The sequence below is a fragment of the Sorex araneus genome, chromosome 5 (genome assembly GCF_027595985.1).
Source record: "Sorex araneus isolate mSorAra2 chromosome 5, mSorAra2.pri, whole genome shotgun sequence".
Taxonomy (NCBI): Eukaryota; Metazoa; Chordata; class Mammalia; order Eulipotyphla; family Soricidae; genus Sorex; species Sorex araneus.
This window is the reverse complement of record NC_073306.1, coordinates 90,694,961-90,722,148: the sequence shown is the minus strand read 5'-3', so window position 1 is coordinate 90,722,148 and position 27,188 is coordinate 90,694,961. Positions and strand designations below refer to the sequence as shown.

General features: G+C 44.5%; 1 protein-coding gene and 1 long non-coding RNA gene across 2 annotated transcripts; both read right to left on the bottom strand.

The window, feature by feature from the left end:
• Positions 1–277: 277 nt before the first annotated feature.
• Positions 278–11,056, bottom strand: TAF13 (TATA-box binding protein associated factor 13). Its single transcript, XM_004620048.2, has 4 exons — positions 10,942–11,056; positions 9,933–10,011; positions 6,547–6,644; positions 278–1,883 (listed from the first exon to the last, which is right to left on the bottom strand). The coding sequence occupies exons 1-4, from the start codon at positions 10,966–10,968 to the stop codon at positions 1,713–1,715; spliced, it is 375 nt and encodes a 124-aa protein (XP_004620105.1). The 5' UTR covers positions 10,969–11,056; the 3' UTR covers positions 278–1,712.
• Positions 11,057–15,916: 4,860 nt separating this feature from the next.
• On the bottom strand, positions 15,917–27,171 carry LOC129405065 (uncharacterized). Its single transcript, XR_008630280.1, has 3 exons — positions 26,554–27,171; positions 16,607–16,728; positions 15,917–16,319 (listed from the first exon to the last, which is right to left on the bottom strand). It is a non-coding gene; the product is annotated as an uncharacterized LOC129405065 (long non-coding RNA).
• Between the last annotated feature and the right edge of the window lie 17 nt (positions 27,172–27,188).

Sequence of the window (27,188 nt, the reverse complement as noted above, 5' to 3'; positions counted from 1 at the left end):
AAAGCTCCTGGAAGAGAGCAACACAGGCCTCACCCATAAGTGAATCTGTATAATCATATTCTGAATTTTAGAATTCCTGGAGCGTGTGGTTGTGAGCCCCTCATACTCTATCCCACTGATGTACCAAGAGTAGCACACATTTGATGGAGCTTAACAAACATGTTCACAATCTCTTATATAAAGGCTTAATGCTCCATAATGAAATACAACAATCTTCACACACTTAAAAAGTAAAAACAAAAAAGCTATCCATTAAATTTTATGATCACTTCAGAAGCATTATGAGAATAATAATGTTTTTATTGAGATTAAGCAACTATTTTTAAAAGTTCACAAATCACATGTTTAATTTTGCATTATTATTTGTATCAGAAAGTAAAAATTTTCTAGGTACTGACTTATAATGTCTATAAGCAAACAAAAGCATTCAGTTGTACAAATAGTAATCCCTTTAAGTGAATTTTTAATCCTCAATTTGAACTGAGTGCAATAATTTAGTATAATAAACTGAATACACATACAACCTGTAAATCCTGAACTACAATACTGGTTTCCATAGCCACATATGGTTTTAATCAAGTACACATTTCCACGCTGAACAAGTACTAGCAAATGTTAATAAAAAACGTCCCAGATGCTTATCTTGTCATCTGCTTTTTAAGCAATGCTATTCCTATTACACAAAGCATATATTTTTAGAAAACAGAAAAAATCAATTCTACCAACACTTAACAAATAGCATGTTATAAACCCAAAAGGGTTTAAATTAAAAACGCCTTCTACAGTCTATCACTGTTCAGCTCTTGGCACCACATGGTCCCTCAGGCATTGGTGGTGCTGCCCTGAAGTTCACTGGGGCCCTGCCCCTGCTCCCTTCTACCACTGCTGAGTGGCCTGGCAAATCCTCAGCACCACGGGCCCAAGCAGCATGGCATCTTCACATGGCACCACAAGCCCAGGGTCTGAGAATCACAGAAGAGCACCCTGAGGACTGGCTGTGAGGCCAAAACACAAAGGCCCTCCAATAGGGAAGCAGTCAAATGAAATTTTTGGTTTCTAAAAAGCAAATTATTCATGTCATCTGCAGAGTAAAGTATGTTTAAGATGGAAGCATTCCCACATAAGACTGTATTCTTTTAACTTCTCTCAGAAGAAGCAAGAAAAATCAGTCACTACCTTTAATAAACTTCCCAACCACTACTTTTAAGATGGAAGCATTCTCTCATAAGACTTGTCTTGTAACTTCTCTCAGAAGAAACAAAAATATTAGTCACTATCTTTAATAAACCTCCTGACCACTACTGTCTTAAAAAAAAATCAAAGAATTAAAGAAGCACATGTCTCAGCTATCATAGTCAATGGTATCATTTATAATTTACATATTAAGGAGCTACAGTAGTCTACAATGGCACATTAATATCTAATAAATATTACGTTATCATTCAAAATAGTGAAAAGTCAGGAGCTTCATGGTTTCCAAGATATTTCAATTACACATCACTAAAACTTGCTAAGTAATTCAAGTACAGTCATATAAAGGCAGGCAATTAGAGGCTTGACGATCATAGTAAAACTGAAGACATGAAAATAAATGTTGAAAATACTTCACTTCAAATTTCATTTACATGGCTATATACCAAGACCTTATGGAAAATACAGTTATTAGATATGGCTTCCCCAGAAGATAATGAAACGTCAGACAGTACAAGGTGTCAAGATCCATAGTTTGCTTCATCAAATGCTTTTCTAGCTCGTTTTAATTCTTCATTCATAGTAAGCAAGTCTTTAACCCTAGCAAACTTCCTTGGGTCCTTTCGAATCAAGAAGACAATATCTTCAACTTGGACTCGACCTTGTCTTCCAATTGACATTGCCTTGTGAGTCTGTTAAAAAAAAAAAGTATTTAAATCAATGAATTTGGAATAAGCAGTATATAATAAATATGTTATGTGCTAAAGGGTGCAAATTAAGGTTGGGAGGGAAACTGGGAATACTGGTGGAGGGAAGGTCACACTGGTGGTGTTGGAACATTAAGTTCTTGAAACAACTGTATAATGAACAACTTTATAAATTATGATCTTTTTAATATAAATTGGTTTTGAAAATCGTTTAATTTTCTTAGGAGGGCATCTCTGGGTCAAACCCAGTGGTGGCATAACTGCCAGAACTGCTCCTGGCAGTTTTTGGGTAAACATGCGGCACTGTGGACCACAATGAGGTCAGAAACATGCAAGTCAAGCACCTTAATCCCCAGACTATCTCTCTGGCCCCTAAATTTAAATTTGTATGTTGGGGGGCAACACCCAATGGTGATCAGGAGCTTCTCCTGGGTCAGGGTCACTCCTGCCAGTACTTCAGTCTCCCACATGTGCTCCAGCTTGCTATTTCTACTTTATTGATTTAATTTACATTTAATTCTGGTGAGCTGGAAGAATTCTAATTATTATAGGTACTCATTTGTAAATCATCTTTCTATCCATGTCTTTTGATTATTTTCTACTGTTTTATTTTGGGTCAATACTCTGCAGTTCTTAGGTATCCCTCCTGGAGGTGCTCGAAGGAATAGATGTGGTGCTGGGGTACAAAGTGGGGTTAGCTGCAAGCAAGGGAAGCATCCATATGGTAAGCTCAGGGGTGAGCACTACCAGGGGCGATCCCGGAGCTCCAACAAGTGTGGCATGTACACATAAAAAATACTGAAATGAAAGTATTATTTTTACTCAGAGACAGTGATTTTGGTGACTAATTGTCTGGTGGCCATAACCAGCTGTAATCAAAGATAACTCCTGGTGGGATTCGGGGGACCATATGTGATGCCAAGATTGATCCTGGGTTGGCGTCATGCAAAGTAAGTGCCTCACCCACTGTACTTTCTCTCCAACCCAGAGAAAAAATTTTAATGTGTACATTAAGCTAGTAATTCTTTTATTATTTTGTACTAAGCGAAGAATCCACAGAGGGAAAAATTTTATAAAAACTGAACACAGTCAGGGTTGGAAGAGTGGAGCAGTTAAGGCAATTGCTGCGCAAATGTCCAACAAGGGTTCAACTGCAAGCACTGCATATCCTAATATTTTGGGTGACAAGGATTTGATCCCATTTCAAGTGCAGCTTGAAAGCCACCTTATGGGGCTGGTGGGGCATTGGTATAGGTGCATATAGAGGGGCAGGCTTTCCCAGTCCTAACTCAACCCAGAAAATTCCCCAGGTACGAAGTGGATCACACAGAAAGTAAAAGCACAAAAACATTCATTCAAAGGGCATATGTGGGGCTGGAGTGATAGCACAGCGGGTAGGGCGTTTGCCTTGCACGCGGCCAACCTGGGTTCAATTCCCAGCATCCCATATGGTCCCCCAAGTACCGCCAGGGGTAATTCCTGAGTGCATGGGTCAGGAGTAACCGCTGAGCATCGCCGGGTGTGGACCTCCCCCTTCCAAAAAAAGGGCATATGTACACCATTACTCATTGCAGCACTTAGCACTATAGCTAGGATATGGAAGCAACTAACTGTCCAATAACAGACGAATGGATACTGAAGGTATGGGACACACACAAATATATATACATAATGGAATACTATGCACCTGCAAGGAATGATAAAATGATGCAATTTGCTGCAAAGTGAATGGATTTGGAAGACACCACGGTAAGTTAGGTGGAGGACAAATATGGAATGATCTCACTTAACTGCAACATATAGAATAATAGGATGAAGAATAAGAATACAAGGTTGCAAAGCGGGGATAGTGACTCCGGCAGGCTCTCCAACCAGAATGCGCAGGATCACCACTGAGTACAACCTCCTGTCACTGCAGCCACAGAGATGGAAAGGGAAGGGAGAGGAGAGGTAACTAAAGATAAGTACAGGGGCCAGAGAGTCAGTACACTGGGAAAGGCGCTGGGAGAGCACACTTGCATTGCACACAGATGAACAAGTTCAGTTCCCCGGCAGAGCCAGGAGAAAGTTCAGCGTACAGCGGGGTGTGGTCCAACCTCCAAGCTCTCACCCCCTCCCACAAAAAAAAGTGCTTACACACATACATATTCAGAGACAAATAACTGTAAAGACATTCAGAGTGAAACAGCTGAAATACCAGTATTTCTGTAAGTTGATTTGGTGTTAATTTTAAAAAAATATCTTGGTCAAATTGTTGACCAATAGATTATAGAAACAGACTACAGAGATTACAGAAATCTTGACCCTAGATTATAGAAAGGAAGACAGGGAAAGAAAGATATAGAAGGAAGAGGATAGGAAGCAATAGGAGCAGGGGCCTAGGACACATTGGTGGTGTAAAAGTATGGCACACCAGGGCAAGAAAGAGTGCAGCGGGCAGGGCACTGGCCTTGCACACAATCAACCTGGGTTCAATTCCTGACACCCCGTGTAGTCCCCCAAAGTCCCCCAGAAGGGATCCCTGAGAGGAATAAGGCCCAAGCACTGAGCATCACCCAGTGAGCATCACAAGGCAAAAATAACTAAAAAAAGAGTGTGGTATATCTTCATCTCTAACCACAGAGCCAACAATACCGAAAACATGACACTTAAACAACCAGTCTTAAAGATGTGCCTACCAAGGAAGCTTCTGGGGAAACCTTGTGTGGGCGCAATGAAGCTGACGCTGCTGATGGGATTCGTGCTGTAACCTTGTATGCCTGAAATTCTATTAACTTCGTAAATCACGGTGCCATAATAAAATTTAAGGGGCTGAAACAGCCACCCCCTCCAGTGCAGAGCCAGGAATAAGCCTTGATCACCACTGGGGGTGACATTCAGCATCCTCCCCTTTCCACCCCCTACACCTCACCAAAAATTAAAAAAAGATAAAATTTTAAAAGAAAACGAGAGTACTCTTCTCGTTGAGTCTAAATTTATTTTTATTAATTGGATCACTTAGATTTCAGTCACACAGTGTCCTAACATCCATCCTTCCACCAGTGTACTTTCCTAGCACCAGTGTCCCCAATTTCTACCCATCACCTCCTACCCCAACTCCAATGTCTGTCTGTCTTCCCTCTCTCCCTTTCCCCCCAACCTCTCTCATTGTGGTTTGCAATACAGATACTGAAAGGTTGTTGTATATATCCTTTTACCCATTAACATTCAGTTCTGGTCCAGTGTGATCATTTCCAACTATTGTTGTCATACTGGTCCCTTCTCTATCTTACCTACCCGCCACTCCACACACACTTGTGGTAGATTCCAACCACTGACCAGACCTCCTGAGGTTAAATTCTTTGCACTGCACTTCATGCAAATGCAATATTGTTCAAAATAACCAAGTGGGGGCCGGAGCGATAGCACGGCAGGTAGGGTGTTTGCCTTGCACGAGGCCGACCCGGGTTCGATCCTCGGCATCCCATATGGTCCCCCAAGCACTGCCAGGAGTAATTCCTGAGTGCAAAGCCAGGAGTAACCCCTGAGCATTGCTGGGTGTGACCCAAAAGGCAAAAAAAAATAAATAAATAAACAAATTAACCAAGTGTCAGGTGATCTGCAACTTAATTTGTAAGCCACCCACCTTTTGGTCCCAACTTTTTAAGGCATGGAGCTCATTCTTCATCTTGGAGATTCACGCCATGCATCTGAACATGAGATGTGTAACTCCTTTCTTTTACTTCACAGTGCTTTCTCCACCCTGAACATCTCACTTGATGTGTGCATACTCAGTTTTTCCCCACCGGAGTCTGTATTTTCTCTTGAACATGTATCTCTTCCCCTCATAATTCTCTAAATAAAACTTTCACTTCACACACACGAGATACATATATAATACATGCAGGCACACATATATCTCTATCCCAAATAGTATTTAGTAACCAATAACTTCCACAAAACAGCCATTGAAATAATTGGTCAACATTCTTCACCATTTTCACATGTGCATGCTAGGGAAAACAAAAATATTTCATAGGCCAGCTGACAGCTAAAACAGAAAGAATCAATATAGACAGTATTTTATTTATTAAGCCCAGTGCTATAAAGTTATAATTCTTAGGCACTGTATCTGTTGCTAATTTGACTGGGGGAATTTGTGTGTGTGTGGCGGGGGGAGGAGACAGTGTGTCCATGCACATGTGTGCATGGTTTTAGGTCACATCTGGTGTTGCTCAGGACTTACTCCTGGATGGGCTCAAGGGACTCTATGTGATACCGAGGACTGACCAGGGTCAGCCACATTCAAGGCAAAGCACTTTATCTGCCATACTATCTCTTTGGCTCCAAGGTGGAAAATTTTTGATGAACCTCAGGATATTTCCATGGGCCACAGGATAAGTAGAAAAAGATAAAGTATTTTTAAAGGAAGCAATAATTCTAGTCTTATCTAACAGAACTTTAAATCTATTTCTTAATTATCAAGAATATTACCATTTCAGGGGCTGGAGCAATAGCACAGCGGGTAGGGCATTTGCCTTGCATGCGGCCAACAGGGTTTGAATCCCAGCATCCCATATGGTTCCCTGAGCACTGCCTGAGTGCAGAGCCAGGAGTAACCCCTGTGCATCACCAGGTGTGATGCAAAAAGAAAAAAAAAAAATCTTACCATTTCAGTGATGAATTCTATCACAAGGTCTTCAAGAATATCCACTGATTCTGTATAAGGATTCTGGTCATCCCCAAACCCATACATCATACATCGTACTGGAAGAGAAAAATTTCAGGTTTTGTTTACTTGGACCTTATTAACAGCCTGACCAATTTTTTTTCTCAAATTAACACGAAATCAAACTTACAGAAACACTGGCTATTTCAACAAATAAATGTATTTCACTATGAATATTTACAGTTATTTGTCTTTAAGTGTATTATGTGTGTAAGCACTTTTTTTGGGGGGGGGCGACACTCTGAACTTTCTCCTGGCTCTGTGCTCAGGGAACCATATGCAGTGTCGGGGAACTGAACTCGTTCATCTGTGTGCAATGCAAGCGCACTCTCCCAGCACCTTCCTTAACTGTACTGACTCTCTGGCCCCTGTAATTATCTTTAGTTACCTCTACTCTCCCTTCCCTTTCCATCTCTGTGGCTGCAGTGACAGGTCGTACTCAGTGCTGGTCCTGCGCAATCGGTTGGAGAGCCTGCCAGAGTCACTGTACTTTTCCTGGCTGTGGAGTTTGTACGTATTTTAAGGGGTATTCACAAGGAGTCCTACATCTTCAGTTGTGGGGCTCCACACATCTCTCTGTGGTGTGGCCAGAAATCACCATGGCACCAGGATTAGAGAACAGAGCTGCCGGGATATAGTGGCACCAGGGATTCTTTTGCCAGGGAGGTGTTTGAAGCTACTGGGCCCTGGTTTGGGAGAGAAAGAACATTTGAGCCCATTAGTAAAGGCAGGAGTTTTATCCTTCTTACTGCTGCCCAAAAGAATCAATCCTGGGGCAGAGAGATAGCACAGGGGTTAGGCACTTGCCTTGCATACAGCAGACCTGGTCTGATCGCCAGTACCACATATGGTCCCGAGCACTGCCAAGGGTCACTACAGAGCACAGAGACAGACATGGCCCAAACCCCCTCTTCCCACAACCGAACCAAAAAGGTCAATCCTGTAGACTAAGCAGAATAGATGAGCAATCAGAATCTTTATGCCACCTAATATCTCACTGCTCACCATCTTCCTGTCTTGTCCATTCCCTTTATCCAAAGCTCCAATTTCATTTTCACTCCAGCTCCTGGGCAGGACCCATGTAACTTTTGGCTTTTAGTTACCCTCTGCTCCTACTGCTACAGAGGCAAGAAAATTAATGGAGACAGGGCTGAAGTGAGCACAGCAATTTAGGGACTTGCCTTGTATGAAGCTGACTCCATTCAATCCCTGGCACAACATAAGGTTCCCCCAAGCACCACCAGGAGTGATCTCTGACACAAGAGGCAGGAGTAAGCCCTGAATACCGCATAGTGTGAGCCCCCCAAATCCAAAAAAGCAATAAATAAATAAACACACACGCACACACATATATACATATACATACATATACAGAAAAATATGTGCTTCAGTCCAAGAATTACTAACACTGTAACACTGTGTCCCAGCTGTTCATCGATTTGCTCGAGCGGGCACCAGTAACATCTCCATTGTGAGACTTGTTGTTACTGTTTTGGGCATATTGAATATGCCAGGGGTAGCTTGCCAGGCTCTGCCATGTGGACGAGATACTCTCAGTAGCTTGTTGGGCTATCTAAGAGGGACGGAGGAATCGAACCCAGGTCAGCCACGTGCAAGGTAAATGCCCTACCCGCTGTGCTTTTGCTCCAGTACTGAATTACTAATTAAAGATAAATATCTAAGTTCATTGCATTTAGAAAATACCAATCTCTGGGCCAGTGAGGTAATTCAGCATACTAAGCACACACTTTGGATGTGTGCAGACGGTCTGGGTTTGATCCCCCATACCACAGGGTCTGGGCAACTTCCTGCCAAGAGCAACTTCTAAGCACAGTGCTGCAAGCAGCCCCTGAGCACCATGAGGTGTGGCCCAAAAAAACATAAAACTAAAATATCAGAACCCGGGGGCCCGAGCGATAGCACAGCAGGTAGGGCATTCGCCTTGCACGCGGCCGACCCGGGTTTGATCCCCGGCATCCCATATGGTCTCCCAAGCACCGCCAGGAGTAATTCCTGAGTGCAAAGCCAGGAGTAACCACTGAGCATTGCTGGGTGTGACCCAAAAAGCAAAAAAATAAAAAAATAAAGAAATAAAAAATAAAATAAATATCAAAACCCAAAAAATAGTAGAGCAGATAACGTGAACTTGTTTTACATACAGATAACCCGGGTTTGACCGCAGACCAGACGACACATAGTGTCCCCCAAGCACTGCCAAGAATGATCTCTGATCTTTGGCTATACCTGAGCTCAGCTGGGTATAGCCAAACCCAAAAGATAAAATCTAGTTCTCACGTTCTGCATTTATGACTTTGGGGGGGTTGGGGGGGCAGGGGCAGGTGGTAGACAGGTTGATTCACACCCAGCAGTGCTAAGGGACTTTTTCTAGCTCTGGGCATAGGAATGACCCCTGATGATATTCAGAAGACTGTAAGTGGTGCCAGGAATAGAACCAGGATCAGTCACAACATGTGAGGCAAGTGCTTTAACCCCTATACTATCTCTTCAGCCCTGCATTATAACATTCTGTGACTTTTTCTTTCGGTACCAAAGCTAAGGTTTTCACATAACATTCTCAAGGGTCCCAAATTTTAAAATGACCTTATTTTTCACATGAAAAAGGTTCATACATATATACATTCAAATGTACACGTAAATATATCCACATACATGGGCTATGATCATTAAAAGTTAAATACCTGGGGCTGGAGAGACATTACAACAGGTAAGACACTTGCCTTGCATGTGGTTTACCTGGGTTCATACCCCAGCATCCCAAAAGTACCTCCAAGCACCGCCAGGAGTGATCCATGAGCACAGAGCCAAGAGTAAGCCCCTGAGCGCTGCTGTGTGTGTGTGTACCCTCTCCACGCCCCCCAACACACAAATAAGTTAAATTTTTTGTTTGTGTGCAGTTTCAGAGATCTAACTCAGGACCTCAAACCTGTAAAGCATGAACTCTACCATCATGGAATCATATCCTTAACTCTAAACAGCACTGAGGGGACCTCCCAAGCAGAATGCAGAGGCCCCCGAGTTCGGGGGGGGGGGGGGGAAGGGAAGAGGCCACTCCCTGTGACTAGGATTGTTCAGTGCCTGGCTATGAGGTGGCATGACACTCCATAATGCTCAGGTGACCATGGGGAGTCAGAAATTGAACTCTGGCCCTCTGCAATGCAAAGCCTTTTGAGCCATTTCCCTGACCTCTAGAGCATATTTCTTAGTTTGAGGATATTGTCCCCATAAGGGAAACACATTCAGAACATAAGTCTACTTTGAACAAACATGGCTGAAAATCACTACCATAAAATCTGCCAAAGACTTACATTCTTTAGAAAACAGTCTTTTTCTTTTACCCTGTCCACCTTCAGCACCTCCTCCAATTTCTTCATTTTCTTCTTCAAACTAGAAGTTAAAATGCATATACAGAAATGTCAAGAATTGTATTTGATTGTATTTGGCTTTTAAATACATATGAGTATGAATATGCACATATGTAGCATTTTCAACACTAATATGTCAGAAAAACCAAAGGAAGTGGCAAAAAAAATCATAAATCTTGGCATTTTAGGGGCTTTATAACAACATCCCTAACAATCTGAACGCTTGTACAGTAGTCCCAATGGCCTTACTTTTTTTAAAAAAACAAAACACAGGAGTCAGAGAGAGTAGGTTGTAGGGGACTTGCCTGGCACGCTGCCCATCGGGTTAGATACCCTGGGATCACAACCCAGCCAGGAGCGATGCCACTGAACAGAACCAGGAGTAAGCCCTGTATATCGCAAGGTGTGGCCAAAAATCAAAAGCTAGCCTATTGCCACTCTCATTATTACTGTGCGCTGGTACTGAGACAAGGCTAACATTTACTAAAACACCCCCTTATACAGTTCCAGAAACGTTCCTTAAATATACCTTCTCATTATAAGAAACCCAACGCTCCAAGTTCAGGAATAGAATTACAGATCGGTCCCCGAGTTTTGATTCACGGTTGACACGCTGTTGCACAAGCCTACATAGCGGTTTAAAAACAGTTGGTGTATACCATGAGCCCAAGGAAATATTATTCTGATCTCTGATGCTTCTCCTTTCAGTGGAGCTCCAGGTGATACTGAAAAAATGCCAAGGTCAGGGGGCACCTTCCCTAGTCTTGCTTCACGCCCGCATGCCCCACACGCTGGAAAGAGGAATGCAGGGCACGGGCGAGCCCGGCGTGAGGTCCCCGCGCTCTCGCCGCAGAACGCACCACGGAGACCGGACCCGACTCCGACTCCAGTGTCCGCTACCGTGCGCGAGGGAATGAAAATAGGACGGGTGGGGACAGAGGCGCTCACTCACAGTAGGGTCTTCCTCCTCATCGGCCATAGCGGCCCGTCAGTCAGCCCCGACTGAGGACCCGCGCCGCGCGCCTCCTACCTTATACCACTTCCGCCGTCGCGCTTCCTGTGACGTCAGGTGTGGGCGTGGCCCGCCTCCTTGTGCCTGTCTCTGTGGCGGAACGGTTGAAAGTCTATAAAGTGAGCCCTGCCTGCATAAATCCCTTAAGCGGAATTAAAAATTAGCAAAAGTTGAAACCGTCAGAAGTGGCCCCTGGCTTCCCTGAGCACCGCTTAGAAGGCCAAAGTTAATCAATTAAAAATACTTTGCAAATCATCATGAACTACTCTGTAAACCATAGTGTTTAAATAAAGTGTAGGGGGTATATTTTACATATATAAGCCTTACCTATTTCATGTAAACTCCAAAATATATTAGCACAGAATTTTTTAAAGTTTATTAATGACAGGCAAGATGATTATTATCATTAAGAGATCCCAGTATAAAAATTTAATGCTATGTACTTTTAGATCCAGAGCTTAAAACTTGCTTATGAAAATGAGAATAGATATTTTATACTGTATTAACTGGTTTTAATTTCCTTGTTTACATAGGTTAAAATCATAGAGCAATCACAAATTAGCTCTTACTGATTTCTTTTCTGGTCATTCTATTTGCCATTTCTTGAAATTTTGTTGGAGCAAGCAATATAAAATAAGTTTGTTATGTGTCCAAGGAGGCAGGTTGGGACTGAGAGGGAAACTGAGGACATTAATGGAGGGAAGGTCACAGGTGATGTTGGAACACCAAACGCTTGAAACAATTGTATTATGAGCAACTTTGTAAATCGCAGTGTTTTAACAAAAATAAAATATACGTAAAGAAAAAATATTTTGCAAAGAGATACAAGTTACTGGTTAGGCACTGTGTATCTTGAAATTTTGTGGGAAGTGTTTTTTGCTTGTAGCCAGGGGCACTAAGAACCAAAATCTAGGGGTGTAAGAAGTTTTGTAATATGGGCGATGATGAGACACAACAGAAAGTTATCCCCAAATACATTGTTCTTAATGTTCAGCTTAAATCATCATGTGAATGAAAAATCTGCTTATAATTATCTGAGCCTAGAATCCATCTTTATTAGCATATAAACAAAAAGCATTTTCCTGTTTTTAATTTACATTAAATTTTCTAGGAATGGAACTCACCTGAAGTTTGCTGAGATATTGTACTTTATTTTATTTGGAACATGCTGAGAACTGTGAATTGTTTCACAACATTAACCCACAATAGAATACTCACTGAAACCTGTGTGCATTTGTAGCTTTTCTCTGATCAATACTACTTGTAGGTACAACCATCTGAAGTTGTTATTATACCTCTGTATTCCCCCAAAAAATGCTGGAATAACTAAAGAGAGGGGTTTTCTTGGCAGGAAACACTGTTTCGTGGGCCAGAAAGTACATGAGGTAAAAAGCCTTTGCCTTGCAAACAGTTGACCTGGATTGATTCTTGGCACCACATATCAGAGTGATCCCTGAGCATAGAGCCAGAAGTAAGTCCTGAACACTGCTGGGTGTGGTCAAAATAAATTAAAAAGTAAATTTGTGAGGGGATGAGTAAGGGTAAAGTTGCAAAAAACCTCTGGCACTCCCCTAGTATAGTCATATCTGAACATTTACATTTTTTTTTTTTGGTTTTTGGGTCACACCCGGCAATGCACAGGGGTTACTCCTGGCTCTTCACTCAGGAATTACCCCTGGCGGTGCTCAGGGGACCATATGGGATGCTGGGATTAGAACCCGGGTCAGCCGCGTGCAAGGCAAACGCCCTACCCGCTGTGCTATCGCTCCAGCCCCCCTGAACATTTACATTTTAAAAGACATATTTTATTATCTTTATTTTACTTTTTATGGCAGAGCCTGTCAGCTACTCGTGCCATACTCGATATGCCAAAAACAGTAACAACAACGGTCCTCATTCCCCTGATCCTGAAAGAGCCCCCAATACGCCATCGAGCTACACTATCACTAGGGATACTAGGGACGAATGAAGACATTACTGGCGCCTGCTCAAGCAAATCAGTGAACAATGGGATGACAATTATACAGTGATAATTTACTTTTTAACTTATTGCTATACAGAGGGAAAAAAACAAAGAATCATCATGCAAGGCCCCACTACTGAGCTACATCCCCAGACCTTTATTTTACTTTTAAGTTACATTTAGGCCATTATCTATAATTGATTTTAACGGGGGGTGGGTTGCACCAGTAGTGCTCATGGGCTCTGTGCTCAGGAGTGATTGCTGGCAGTGCTCAGGGGATTCGAACTGAGGTCAGTGGGAGCAAGTGCCTTAAGCCCTGTACTATCTCTCCAGCCCTAGGGCATTATGTGTTTTTAAATTATGTGTGAAGGGGGATGGAGCTATAGCATAGTAGGTAGGGTGTTTGCCTTGCACACGGCCAACCTGGGTTTGATTCTCAGCATCCCATATGATCCGCCGAGCAACACCAGGAGTAATTCCTGAGTGCAGATCCAGGAGAAACCCCTGAGCATTGCCAGGTGTGACCCTAAAAAAAAAAAATTATGTGTGTAGTTCCAGAACTTCAGAAGTCCAGAACTTCCAGAAGTTCCCAATTTCCAGAAGGGCAATGGAGAAGGTTATCCATGACTTCTACTCGGATCTCTTTGACAGCCACATCCACCTGCCCACATACCAAATTCCGCAGGATGGATATGTCGTTCCCAGAGATCTCCCTTCCGAAATCTGACACGCCATTTCATCTGTAAAGAAGCATACAGCACCCAGTCCAGACAAGGTCAGACCCGAACACTTGAAGAATCTGCCGCCAGTACTCGTCAATACACTGGCTCGGCTCTTCACACGCTACCTGTCTGAATGCAAGGTTCCATCCCAATGGAAAACCAGCAGGACCATCCTGTTGTACAAGAAGGGAGACATCCATGACATCGGCAACTATCGCCTGATCTGCATGTTGTCCATCATCTACAAGTTGTTCACTCGATTCATCCTGAATAGGATTGGCAGAACACTAGACGAAGGACAACCATTTGAGCAAGCCAGGTTCCAAAAAATATTCAGCACGATCAACCATATCCACACGGTGACCAAACTCATTGAGGTTTTGCGAGAGTTCAAGATGCCACTCTGTCTAACATTCACCAATTTAAAGAAGGCCTTTGATTCTATTGAGACTGAAGCAGTCATCGAAGCCCTAGACAAATAGGGTGTTCAACCTCAGTACATCAGGATCCTCCGTGAGCTGTATTACGGATTCACACCAGGATCTCACCATTCTACAAGGAAGTTATTATCAATGTTAAGAGAGGAGTTCGGCAGGGCGATACCATTTCACCGAAACTCTTCAGTGGCACCCTCAAGAACGTCATGCGACGACTGGAATGGGAAGGAATGGGAGTGTGGACAGTCAGCAACTACATTACCTACACTTCGCTGAAGACATTGCTCTAATAACACCAAACATTAGCCAAGCAGCACAAATGCTGGCCGACTTCGACCGTAAGTGCAGAAAGGTCAGACTGCAGTTGAATCTCACGAAGACAATGTTCACGAGAAACGGAATAGTTCCTGACGTTCCATTTGCTCTCAATGGAACGAACATCTCTGAACGCAGCAGCTATGTGTACCTAGGTTGAGAACTCAACATGATGAACGACCCAGTACCTGAGCTGCACAGGGGGAAGAGAGCAGCATGGAACGCCTTCAAGACCGTCAAAGAAATTGTTAAGAGGATGAAAAACCTCTGGCTCTGGGCACATCTTTTCTACTCCACCGTTCTTCCTGCACTAACATACGTGTCAGAGACCTGGGCCTACGAAAACAGGATGAGAATCCTAATCGGGTCTCCGAAAGAGGAATCGAAAGAGCTATGCTTGGAGTATCACGTTTCACTCAAATGAGAGAAGGAATCCAGAGTTCCCACCTCCATCGAAGATCAAGAATCAGGGACGATTTCAGGCTTAAGTCTCAGTTACATAATGCCCCAACACCCATCCCTTCACCAGTGCACATATTCCACCACCAAGAACCACAGTGAACCACCCCGCCACCCCCACCCCGCCCCTCTAGCCCCCCACCCCGCCTGTGTAGCTGATAAATTTCACTTCACTTTCTCTTTACTTTGATTACATTCAAACAAAAAACTCACTATTATTGTTTGGAGTTTCCCCCCATGCCAAGACTCGGACCTGCTGGAAAGGAACATTTGATAATTTGTTTTCCATCGTTGAGAATGAAGAGATATGAAGTCATGTGGCCACAATAGCGTGAAAGCTTTGTAACTTTCCACATGGTGATTCAATAATAAAAAAATAAATAAATAAAATAAAATCCCCCCCCAAAAAAATCCATACATTTTCCCAACTTTCCAAAATAAAGTGTTAACCAACCCTGAAAAAAAAAAAGAATCAGGGACGCTGCCTCATTTGCCAAGGCGTCAAAAATCAGATGAGCTGAACACGTAATGTGATTTAGAGATGACTGCTGAACTAGAGCTGTTACCAACTGGATTCCACAGGACGTCAAAAGACTGCGTGGCCGCAGACCAACAAGATGGTCAGACTTCTTCGTCAAGACCCTGAATGAACAGTTTGAGGCTCTTCCTATTCCTGGAGCAAGCAGACGCCATTGGGCTACACTAGCACAAGATAGGGGTGAATGGAGACATTACTAGCGCCCGCTCCAGCAAATCGATGTGCAACAGGATGAGAAGTGATACAAGTGATGTGTGTAGTTATGTATATTAATCGTGTGTAATAAATTTTACCAAAACATACCTTAAAACAGTGAAACAGGGGCTGGAGAGATAGCACAGCGGGTAGGGCGTTTGCCTTGCATGAGGCCGACCCGGGTTCAAATCCCAGCATCCCATATGGTCCCCTGAGCATGGCCAGGGGTAATTCCTGAGTGCAGAGCCAGGAGTAACCCCTGTGCATCGCCAGGCGTGACCCAAAAAGCAAAAAAAAAAAAAAAAAAAAAAGTAAAAAAACAAAACAAAACAAAAAAAAACAGTGAAACATTTCTCCATCTCCTATGGGCCAAGAATTGGTACAGATTAACTGGGCATCTCAAATCAAGTGTCTTGGGCTTCAGTTTGGATGTAGGATGGGATCCTAGTCTTTTCTGAAGCACTGATGGCTGAAGAGCCTCTTCCAGAAGTGCTTCCATGGCTGTCAGAGGGGTTCTGTTCCATGTAAGTCCTTCCAGTTGTTGAATGAGGGTTGTGGTTCCTTATGGCCATCATCAGAGGCTTGTCTCCATTCTCAGTTCCTTGGTATTCTCCACAGGGCAGATTACAACATGGCAGCTTGTCCCGTCCTGCTGGACCAAGTTATTTCAGGGTCTGAAGAGGCGCTACCTGAAATAGCAAGAGCAACAAAGAAGAGGGAGACCAAGCAAGGAACTGTTGTCAAGGTCTCGTATATTGAAGGCGAGTATACAGAATATATAGGCTGAAGGGCAAGGCTTGCATGCAAGGGGGCCAGGGTGGATCATGCAGGGCATTTGCGGGGCAGTTGCGTAAGGGGGATCAGCAGGCTGGAACATGATATGCCTGTCATCTTTGTGGGTTTCACCCTTGGTACAGGATGTCTATTTCAGAATATCAGAAACAGTTTAACTGCTTCTTGTGACATGCAGTCTTACAATATCTTGGTGGGCACTCCCTGTCTGGGGAAATGGCTAAGTTCTCCTTTTCCCAGGGTCTCGGTCCCCCACAGCAGCTGATTTTCTTCTGAGCAGATGAACAAGAAGCCCAGGAGGAACACCTAAGACAGAAGCCATATTTTGGAGGGGAATAATATTTGAAGTCAATTAAGTCCCAAGTTACAAAAACATAATATTGTCTTCTTGTGTCTATACAAAAAAGACATAGCTTTAAAGTAAATTATTCAAAGGGCATAAAAAGGGGAGAAAGGCAATGTTATAATATTCAGTGTCGTAGGAAAGTCTGACCTTACAAATTAGCAGAGTCAGATTAAGGGAAAGCGGATTAACTGTTTTGGGGAAGAGAGCATAGAGAAGTGATTACAAGCTAAACAAAGGGATGGGAGTGATTCGGGAACACCTTGATGGGTGAGACTGGGGTAAGCTTAAACTCCGGGAAAAACCGGGACAAGCTCCTCGTGGCAAGGGGGGGAGAGGACAAAATAATGTCATCCTACATCTCCCCCTGTTCTGTTTACAAAATTACAAAAATTTGAAATAGAAAGAGGAACAATTCTAAATACAGTATAATTCCAAATCACAACACAATTCTAAATCACAATACAGTCTTATTAGTTGTACTAAGATTTCAGTCCAACCCTGGGCCCAGAGCAGTGCTTGTAGTAAAGCGTCCAATTGTCCTGCACTGTCCAGGGGTGGCAAGAGTCACCAATGATTAAGAGTCATTTTAGTCCTGTTCTGAAGAAATGAAGTGTCTGGATCAAAACTGAAGAGTTGTTCCTGTAACAGCATCAGTAGTGGTTGCAGCAATGAGTCTTAGGGAAGCGGCTATTAGGAGTCCAATAAATTTCAGGAATCACTGGATCATTCAGGGAGCACTGAAACAGGAGCATCACAACTTCTGGCAGGAGAACTTCAGCAGGGGAATACAGCCATTCTCTGGTCAGGTTCCTCGGCAGTCATAGATGTGTAACCTAGCTTATGTTTTGAAAAAACACTTTTTAAAAGTTATCAGAGGCTTTGACAGTTGGGGTTTGGTCTCCATGCCTGTGAATAGAAAGAGTCAGAGGGAAGCTCCAATACCAATGGATATCCTAGAGAGAAATGAGAAGGTGTTCCTGTTAAAAGTCATTTCTTTCTCCTTCAGGAACCTGTGAATCCCAAGGAAAGGGTAAAAGTAAAATGCTGTTAATTCAAATATGGAGGCCTGGCCTTGTCCAATCCATAACCTGTAAAAGAGGAGCATAAGGGAAGGTCCTAATGTGACCTCATAAAATGTGTAAGGAGCTAGAGGCCTTTGCTCTAGGTCCTCTGATGCTGGCTCCTCTTCTTTCCTTGTGACCTCTAGCTGAGATCAGTTTGGAGATGAATAAGAGCTGGAATTTGAAGGGTTGTGAGTCTCTGGTGGTCTGAGATCCAAATCAGGTGATTGAATTCTACTTCTGACAAGACGTAATGGGGCCCAAAGTTTCCCAGCGGGGTTATCATCTGTTGAAACAAAAGCATAGCCTTTTCCTTGAATGAGGAGTTTCCCTGCTACCCATTCTTTGTCAACTTTAATACAAATGGGAGAATTAATAGTTTCTTGAGTCTGTGCATCTTCCTGAAAATGCCTCTCAGCTTCTGTATAGGGCTCTCCTTGAGGTAAATCTAAAAAGTTTAAAGTTGGGGCTGGAGTGATAGCACAGCGGGTAGGGCGTTTGCCTTGCATGCGGCAGACCCAGGTTCGAATCCCAGCACCCCATATGGTCCCACGAGCACCTCCAAGAGTAATTCCTGAGTGCATGAGCCAGGAGTAATCCCTGTGCATCGCCGGGTGTGACCCAAAAAAGCAAAACAAAATAAAACAAAATAAATAAAAAGTCTAAAGTAAACAATGTCAGGGACAAGGAATCAAGTGGAGGCATACCTCCTTTTTTGTTTTTCAATAATTGTGTTTTGAGGGTTCTATGGGCACGTTCGACTATGCCTTGACCCTGAGGGTTGTAAGGGATTCCAGTAATGTGTTTAATTTGCCACTCATCACAGAAATCTTGAAAAGCTTTACTAGTATAGGCTGGGCCGTTGTCAGTTTTAATAGCAGAGGGAACGCCCATAACAGAAAAACATTCTAGTAGGAAGGAGCAGACTGCTTTGGTTCTCTCAGAAGTCATGGGAACAGCCCATGTGAAGCGAGAATAAGTATCTATAGTTACATGGAGAAAAGGTTTCTTGGGGAAGCACGTGACGTAACATCCATTTGCCATAATTCATTGGTCTGTAGACCTCGGGGACTGGCCCCTGCCACATGGGAGGTACAGTGTAAAGGAGCACAAACGGAGCAAGCATGGACAATATGCCTGGCTTCTCAAATTGGGATACGATGATGAATATGAAGACGCCAGGCATTTGTGTGAAGGCCTGGTGCTCTTCTGCAGCAGAGGTAAAAATTTGGTGCCACCAAGAGATCAGCGGCTTCATTTCCCCAGGCCATAGGTCCCGGAAGAGTGGAGTGAGATCTGATATGAGTAATAAAAACTGATTCAGAGCACTTTTGTAAAAGCGCTTGTAGTTGCTCAAGCAATTGTTGGACTATAGGATTGGGAGCATTTAGAGCAGTTGTCACGATGCCAGGGAAGAGACCAACCACATAAGCTGAGTCTGAGACTATATTAGCAGGTCCTGGCACATGGGAGAGTAGATACACCAAAGTGGCAAGTTCCACTTGCTGGGCAGAGGTATAGTTAGTGTTTACTGTTGTGGTTATGGAGGGTCCAGAAATTCTGCCTTTCCCTGAGGCAGAGCCATCAATATAATATACTGGAGCATCAAGAATAGGAGAGGAGCGAATGATGGAGGAAATGAAAACTGGGTTTTCTAAAAAAAAATCCCAAGTTTTTCCTGCTGGATAGTGGGAGGAAATTTCTCCCGAAAAATCAGCTAAAGCTCTTTGCAAAACATCACTGAGGGGCAGGATGGAGGCAATGACAAAGTAATGTCATCCTACAGTCCCCCAAACCCTGCCAGGAGTAATCCACCACAGGATATATCCACCAAACAGGACAAACAAATGAAACATGTAGCTGTTTAAAGAGAGACAGTGAGGGGCTAGAGCGATAGTACAGCAGGTAGGGCATTTGCCTTGCATGCAGCCAACCCAGGTTCAACTCCCAGCATCCCATGTGATCCCCCAAGCACCACCAAGAGTAATTCCTGAGTGCAAGCAGTAACCCCTGTGCATCCCCAGGTATGACTCAAAAACACACAAAAAATTAAAAAATAAAATTTAAAAAAATAAAGAGACAGTGATATAGACAAGACCGTACTATATATGTAAACTAAAAACACACAACAGTGCACATTTGATAGAAATATATGAAAAAGTATAGACATTTGATACATTAGACAGGTTGCAGGGTAGGAGAAATAAAAATAGGGATGAGGGGGCTGGAGAGATAGCACAGCGGGTAGGGCGTTTGCCTTGCATGCGGCCGACCCGGGTTCAAATCCCAGCATCCCATATGGTCCCCTGAGAACGGCCAGGGGTAATTCCTGAGTGCAGAGCCAGGAGTAACCCCTGTGCATCGCCAGATGTGACCCAAAAAAGCAAAAAAAAAAAAAATAGGGATGAAAGGAATGTGTGAATTGAAGGACTTTGGATGGGTCCGTTATGATAATATTTAATCAACTTGTGTGCAATGACAATAACTCAATCTTCAAACCTGAGGTCCAAAATTAAGTGCAAAATTACTGCAATGTTGGAGCTGGAGTTGTGAGTTAGTGTGAAGTACATGCTTGACATGCAGGAAACCTGGGTTTCATTTTCAGTTCCTTACACACTTCTTACTTGCTACTGCATTTTCTGGTTATTTACATACACATTTTATCAAGTCTTCTAAATTGTATTGAGAACAATCTGTTTTTCATTCATCTTTGAGTTCCCAAAGGCTATCTCATTCCTGAGTCTGAGGAGTCCCTGGAGCAAACAATGGTAGCATAAATTAATGCCTGTTTAACATCCCTTTTCAATATGTTGTGATTCAAATGAAGCTATTATTGCAAGCTGTGCCTCTGGGACTGAACTTTCTCTTTGGTGAAACCAGAATGCCACAGTCATGATACCCATGACTGATTAGCATTAGCCACAGTGGCCACAACCCTAACAAACAAGCCACTGTTCTTGGCTGATTGGCATTTGGCAACAACTTCCTGTTCCACAGTGGAAGCAGAAATGAATCCAGGAAGTGTAGGATAACATAGCCTCACGTAGTTTAGGTTTATTGGGTTACTCCCGTTACAGTGCTCCTATTCCTCTTTGTTTATTTGTAGCTTCTTTCTTAGTGTTCTGTTGACTTGTAAATAATGTTTTTCTCTTCTCCTTGAGTCCTTTGCATAGTTTATTCAGAGCAAGTCCTTTTTGTATGGACACAGGAAGACTTAACAAATGTTATGCTTTTGTAAGCTGGGAGTCATTTGACTCTACATGATGTTTTCCTCCAGGGCATCTGTTCTCTTGACCTAAGCCTCAGCTGCCCTTACTTCCTAGCACCCCCAAAGCACGGTCCCGACGTGGGACAAGAAGGACCCAGGGCAAGCGGTGAGTTGTGTGCTACCCTGGCATCGAGATGGGCCTGGCCAAAGTGCCTAATGCTTAACTATAAGTTAAGAGCTTGATCATGGACAAATGTTGTCATGATCCAAACAGTGATACTAGATTTGGACCCTGCTAGGGTGAGGAAAGACTAATCTGGCCTGAGCGCTATAGTCTGAGATGAGGTGACCCCCGGAGAGCAATTCTAAAAGTTTTATGCATCTCTTGCTATGCCCATACAAAATGATTAATATTGTGAATGCTTATATGTTTGTTGGACGGAGAGGAGAAACACAACCTTGGGATTTCATCCTTGGATGGGCCCTGCTGAAAGCGTATCTGTCCTAGAGAATAGGTGTTCTGCTAGTGTTATTGAACTTTTTGTGCCTAGCATTTTATTTTATGGTTAAAATCTGTTCTAAACAAAAAGGGGGGAGATGTTGGAATATTTCCCCTTTTCCAGCTGCCTTCTGGAGTTTTGTCACAGAAACCTAGCTGATCTTTGACCTGCAGATCTAAGGTGCTAGCCTAGTCTTTGGGATGTAAATTTCAGGTGCTGTCTAGTTTGTAATTGACATGTAGATTTCTTGCTGCAGCCCAGCCTGGTCTTTGGGATGTAAATCCGAGTGCTTTCAGCCCAAAGAAGGCTTCGGTTTTGGTTTTTGTATCTTGTTTCCGAGGGCCAGACCCACTGAGAGAGAGATCGGGAGAGAAGTAGAGGGAGGAGAGAGAGAAGCCAGAGAGAAGCAGAGTTGAGCAGTAGATCCAGAGAGAGGCCGGAGCTGGGAGTGCGGGAGATGAGAAAGATTGAAGATTGAATAAACGGTAAGTAATCAGCAACCAGCTTGGTCCTCGTTCTTCCTTCGCCTGTCCTTGACCACCGGCTGTCCCGGTCCAGTCCACACACTGCGGTTCCAGAGCACCGAACGCGGGTGGTGAGACAGAGCCGCCCGGAGAGCCCGCGAGTGTACTCGCCCCCTCCGCGTGCTTTAGTTTTTTACAGCTGGCGTCCCTGGCTTTAGTTTTTTACAAGGAAGGACTATCTGAATTGTGTCCCCAGTCAGTGGGACTTAATTTATTCTTGTAGTTGAGCTACAAGAGCCAGTGACTCACACTTTGGCCTCATGTGAGGTTATGGGGTTCTCCAGGGTGACAGAAACACAGTGCTTGGAACAAAATCAAGGCAGATCACTGTTAGTGGAGAGTATCCTAATTCTAGGTGGTGCAATAATGGGAAAGTGAGCTTTGAAGTCAGATCTGGGTTTTGATCTAACGAGCTATGTAACCTCATCCAGGGGCCTTCTTTAGGCACCAGATTTCTTTCTTTTCTTTCTTTTTTTTTTTATTTTGCTTTTTGGGTCACATCTGGCAATGCACAGGGGTTACTCCTGGCTCTGCACTCAGGAATCACCCCTGGCGGTGCTCAGAGGACCATATGGGATGCTGGGAATTGAACCCAGGTCGGCCGAGTGCAAGGCAAACGCCCTACCCACTGTACTATTGCTCCAGCCCCTAGGCATCAGATTTCTTATGTAATTAACATTTTTAATTTGGGGGGTTTGGGGCTATACCCCCAAATTGAGTGGTGCTCAGGGATTACTTGGAGATCATTCCTGGTGAAACTCAGGGGACCATATAGGATACCAGGACTGGTCTCAGGTCAGCCACGTGCACACACTCTTTCTCTAGTCCCTTGGATGACTCCTTCCTCCCTTCCCACCTTCCTTCCTTCCCTCTCTTTTCTCTCTTTTTTTCCTTCCTTTTTGGTTTTTGAGCCACACCCAACTGTACTCAGGACTTAACTCCTGGCTCTGCGGAGTAAGAGATCACTCATGGCAATGCTCAGGGGAATCATATGGGATGCCAGGGATTGAACTTGGGTCAACTGTGTGCAAGGTAAAAACCCTACCCTCTTTACTTCACTCTGGACCCTGGATGTGTTTTTAATTCTACAAAATATGAGGCTGCAGATGTGGCTGAATCATATAACTGATCTCTTTGAGTTTATCTGACCTGGGTTCAAATCCTAGCACTACCACCACCACCACCACCAAATAAAATAAAATAAAAGTCCTGGATAAAAATATTCGGTAAGGGACCAGAGCGATAGCACAGCAGGCAGGGCATTTATTTGTTTCATATGCAGTTGATCCGGGCTCACTCGTGGGTGCCCCAAATGGTTCCACCATGTTCTGCCAAGAATATGACCTGAACACTGCCAAGTGTAACCCAAATGTCAAACAAACAAACAAAAGTAGATAGAAAAGGGTATTTGTTGGGGCTGGAGCAATAGCACAGCGGGTAGGGCGGGTAGGGCGTTTGCCTTGCACGCGGCCGACCCGGTTCGATTCCCAGCATCCCATATGGTCCCCTGAGCACCGCCAGGAGTAATTCCTGAGTGCAAAAAAAGCAAAAAAAAAAAAAAAAAGGGGGGGGGGGTTTGTTGTCACTCTAGTTTTTGGGTCACCTGCTGTGCTGGAGTTGGGGCCCTCCCTTGTTGGTGCTCCAGGGAGCATGTGTTGTCCTGGATAGAATCTGGGGTTCCTACTGCAAAGTCTGTATTCCTCTCTGAGCTTCCTCTTTGGGCCCAAAAAGGTCATGCTTTTAAAATATTTTTGTTTTGTTTTGCTGGGTATTGGGTCACTCCTGTGGTGCTCAGGGATTACTTTTTTGTTTCTGTTTTTGTGTCACACCCGGCAGTGCTCATGGGATATTCCTGGCTGTGCATTCAGGAATCAATACTGGTGCTCAGGGGACCATATGGGCTGCTGGGGATTGAACTTGGGTTGGCAGCATGCAAAGCAAGTGTTCTACCTTCTGGTTCTATCTCTACAGCCCTCAGGGGTTACATTTGTGATAATGGGGGACCTCAAGGTCCAGGGATATGACCTGGGCCTCTCCCATGCAAAGCCTGTGTACCAGCTATTTGACCTATCTCCCTGGCCCCTTAGAATTATTTTTCCTTTTGATGTTTTTGTGAAGTAACATTGAATTACAATATATGAATTTCAGGTGAGCATCACTGAAAATCAGAATGTGTGTATACTACATTAAGGTCTTCACTGAAAGGTCAATTCCACCCCCTCCCACCCATTCATTCCTTTCTGTTGACCTGCTTTATCCAGCCCTTTTCCAGCTCAGGGATTATTCCTGGAGGGCCTTAGAGGACTATATGAGAATCAAACCCTGATGAACCATAGGCAAGGCAAGCGCCCCACCCATTGTATTCTCACTCCACACCTGTTTTAGAATTTTTCTTTATTTTGACTTTTCAGGTCACACCTGGCTATGCATAGGGGTCACTCCTGGCTCTGCACTCAGGAATTACCCCGGCGGTGCTCAGAGGACCATATGGAATACTGGGAATTGAACCCGGGTCGGCCATGTGCAAGGCAAACACCCTACCTGCTGTGCTATTGCTCCAACACTGGGAATTTTGTTTTTGAGCTCTGAGCAGTTCTTTTCGAATTTCCATGTGTAAGTTAATGCCTATATCTAGATTTGTCTTCTGTTCTGCTTGTATATCTTCCTCTTTTTTGTCGTTGTTGCTTTTTGGGTCACACCAAGCTGGCTCAGATTACTCCTGGCTCCACACTCAGGGCTCCACACTCAGGAATTACTCCTGGCAGTGCTTGGGGGGCCATATGGGATGCAGGGGACTGAACGCAGGTCGGCCGTGTGCAAGGCAAACACCCTACCCACTGTACTATCGCTCTGCCCCCCCTTTTTTAAAATTTATGCATCTTTGTTAGTTCTTGGGAAGGCGTCTACTCTGCATCAGTCTTTCTTTTTTTTCTTTGCGTCACACTGGCGATGCACAGGGTGTTAACTCCTGGCTCTGCACTCAGGAATAACTGGCGGTGCTCAGGGGACCATGTGGAATGCTGGGAATCGAAGCCAGCACTGAAACACCCTACCCACTATGCTATCACTCCATCCCCTGCATCAGTCCATTTGGTCACATTTCTCCACTCTAGCTCCAACGAGGCCTTAGGAGCTTTTCTTCTTTTGAGCGGAGATGCACGCTGCGGCCAGCAGAGGGCACTGCAGCAGAGGCCCCTCAGAACCTGAGCCACAAAAGAGAAATGCCTTGCAGTTGTCTCAGACTGCAGAGAGAAGCAGGTGGGCTCTGCACTGCCAGGGGTAATTCCTGAGTGCAGAGCCAGCAGCAACCCCTATGCATCGCCAGGTATGACCCCCCAAAAAAAATTGATAAACCTCCAACAAGACTTAAAAAGGAAAAAGGAAAATGAGACAAGTTGCTGGTATCAGAAGTAAAATAGAACTCACTGCAGCCTTCCAAACGCTGGAAGTATTAGAAGGAACTACTGTGAACATAGGTTTTAAAATGTGATTTAATGAAACTGTTGAGACTTTCAGACCACTCTGACTTACCCAAAATAAAACAGATAACCTGAAGAAAAAAAAGGAGTTTCAAAGGTTGCATCCAACTCAACTCACTTAGCAACAACCCTAGCAGTGGACTCTTATCAGGGTCTATTGCCCCATGTGGGGGCAGGATAGAAAAACCCTATATAATAAGCCACTTTGAACAAAGGAAAGGCATGCATAAGCTGCCCAAGCCCATGTGCTGCTTGTGCCTACATGGCCAAGCACATGTGGCGCCCAAGCACATGTGTGCCCACATCTCCCACAGGGGTTACTCCTGGCTCTTCACTCAGGAATTACTCCTGGAGGTGCTCAGGGGACCATACGGGATGCTGGGAATCGAACCCCGGTCAGCGCATGCAAGGCAAACATCCTACCTGCTGTGCTATCACTCCAGCCTGCATCTCCCTTCTTGAGATGTGTACTTTCATGTCTAATGCTTGGATATGTGTAGGGGCTCTCTCTGCCCTTGGAAAAGCCTGCTTTCTCTCTTGAGCATGTTACTCTCCACTCTCTCCCACTTTCTCTTCCTCCTCTCCTTGTAAACCTCCAAATAAAATCTGTTTTACTTCACTGTTTGTCTACTCCTGAAATTATTTTCTGCGAGGTGAGACAAGAACCCAGTAACCTTGGGTCCTGGGTGTGAGAGGCGGATGGGGAGAAATTGACCGTCTTTTTCCTCCCGCTTCACCACCAACATCACACCACCTCTTCAGCTATCTATCTCCGTTTATAAAAAGCGTTGCTGTGAAGCGCTGTCCAAATACTGGCATTCCCGGTTAAAGTCCAAAGTGACGCTAGTGTCAACTAAACACAGGAGAGCATCAAGGCTCTCCTTAGAAAAACCCATACAAATAAACAATTATCTGACGGCTTCCCGATGGAGTGGAGCTTTAAAATCTAAAATAGGGTATTTGCGCTCGCTCTCTCTTTAGGGGGCCCACAGTTGGCGGTGCTTAGGTCTTACCCCTGGCGCAGCACTCAGCTCGGGGAAGCAGACGGAGTGCTGGGGACTGAGCCACGTGCAAGCGCCCAGCCCGCGATGTGGTCTTTCCGCTAAGATATTCCTTACTCCATCTCGGAGGTTCAGGCTCAGTCTGACTTCTCAGCTTCCCAGATACACGAGTAAGAAAGTCATGCGAGCTCGCCTCCCTGGAAGAGGGCCCACACCCCGCCAGCATCAACACACAATAAACGGCAGAACTGCAATTTCCGAGAGCCAAGACGCCAATGGTCCAGGTTACACCGCGGCAGTTACGGAGCAGAGTGAGACCTCGAAGAGATAATGCAGGGAGTAGGGCGCTCGCTACATTTGTAGGCGGTTGGCCCATGTTCGATCCCCGGCACCAACTGAGGTCCCCGGATCCCCACCAGGAGTGACCCCTGAACACCGCCGGGTGACCCAACAGAGAAATCTGGTTACTCCGGCCGCACAGAAAATCGCCCGGACCTCAGTTCCTCCTCGGCAATCCCGCCGCGTTTATCGCGCTCGGGGGCTCTGCCATCTGCTCGCCGCGCCTGGCGCTCGGAGGCTCTGCCATCAGCTCGCCGCGCCTGGCCGCGCTCGGAGGCTCGGCCATCTGCTCGCCGCGCCTGGCCCTG

Excerpts from the sequence above, each read along its gene's own strand:
- TAF13 (XM_004620048.2), bottom strand. The coding sequence starts at position 10,968 with ATGGCCGATGAGGAGGAAGACCCTACT. Across the intron at positions 10,012-10,941 it reads ATGAGGAGGAAGACCCTACT|TTTGAAGAAGAAAATGAAGA; the intron begins GTGAGTGAGCGC and ends TTTAACTTCTAG. Across the intron at positions 6,645-9,932 it reads AAGACTGTTTTCTAAAGAAT|TACGATGTATGATGTATGGG; the intron begins GTAAGTCTTTGG and ends TTTCTCTTCCAG.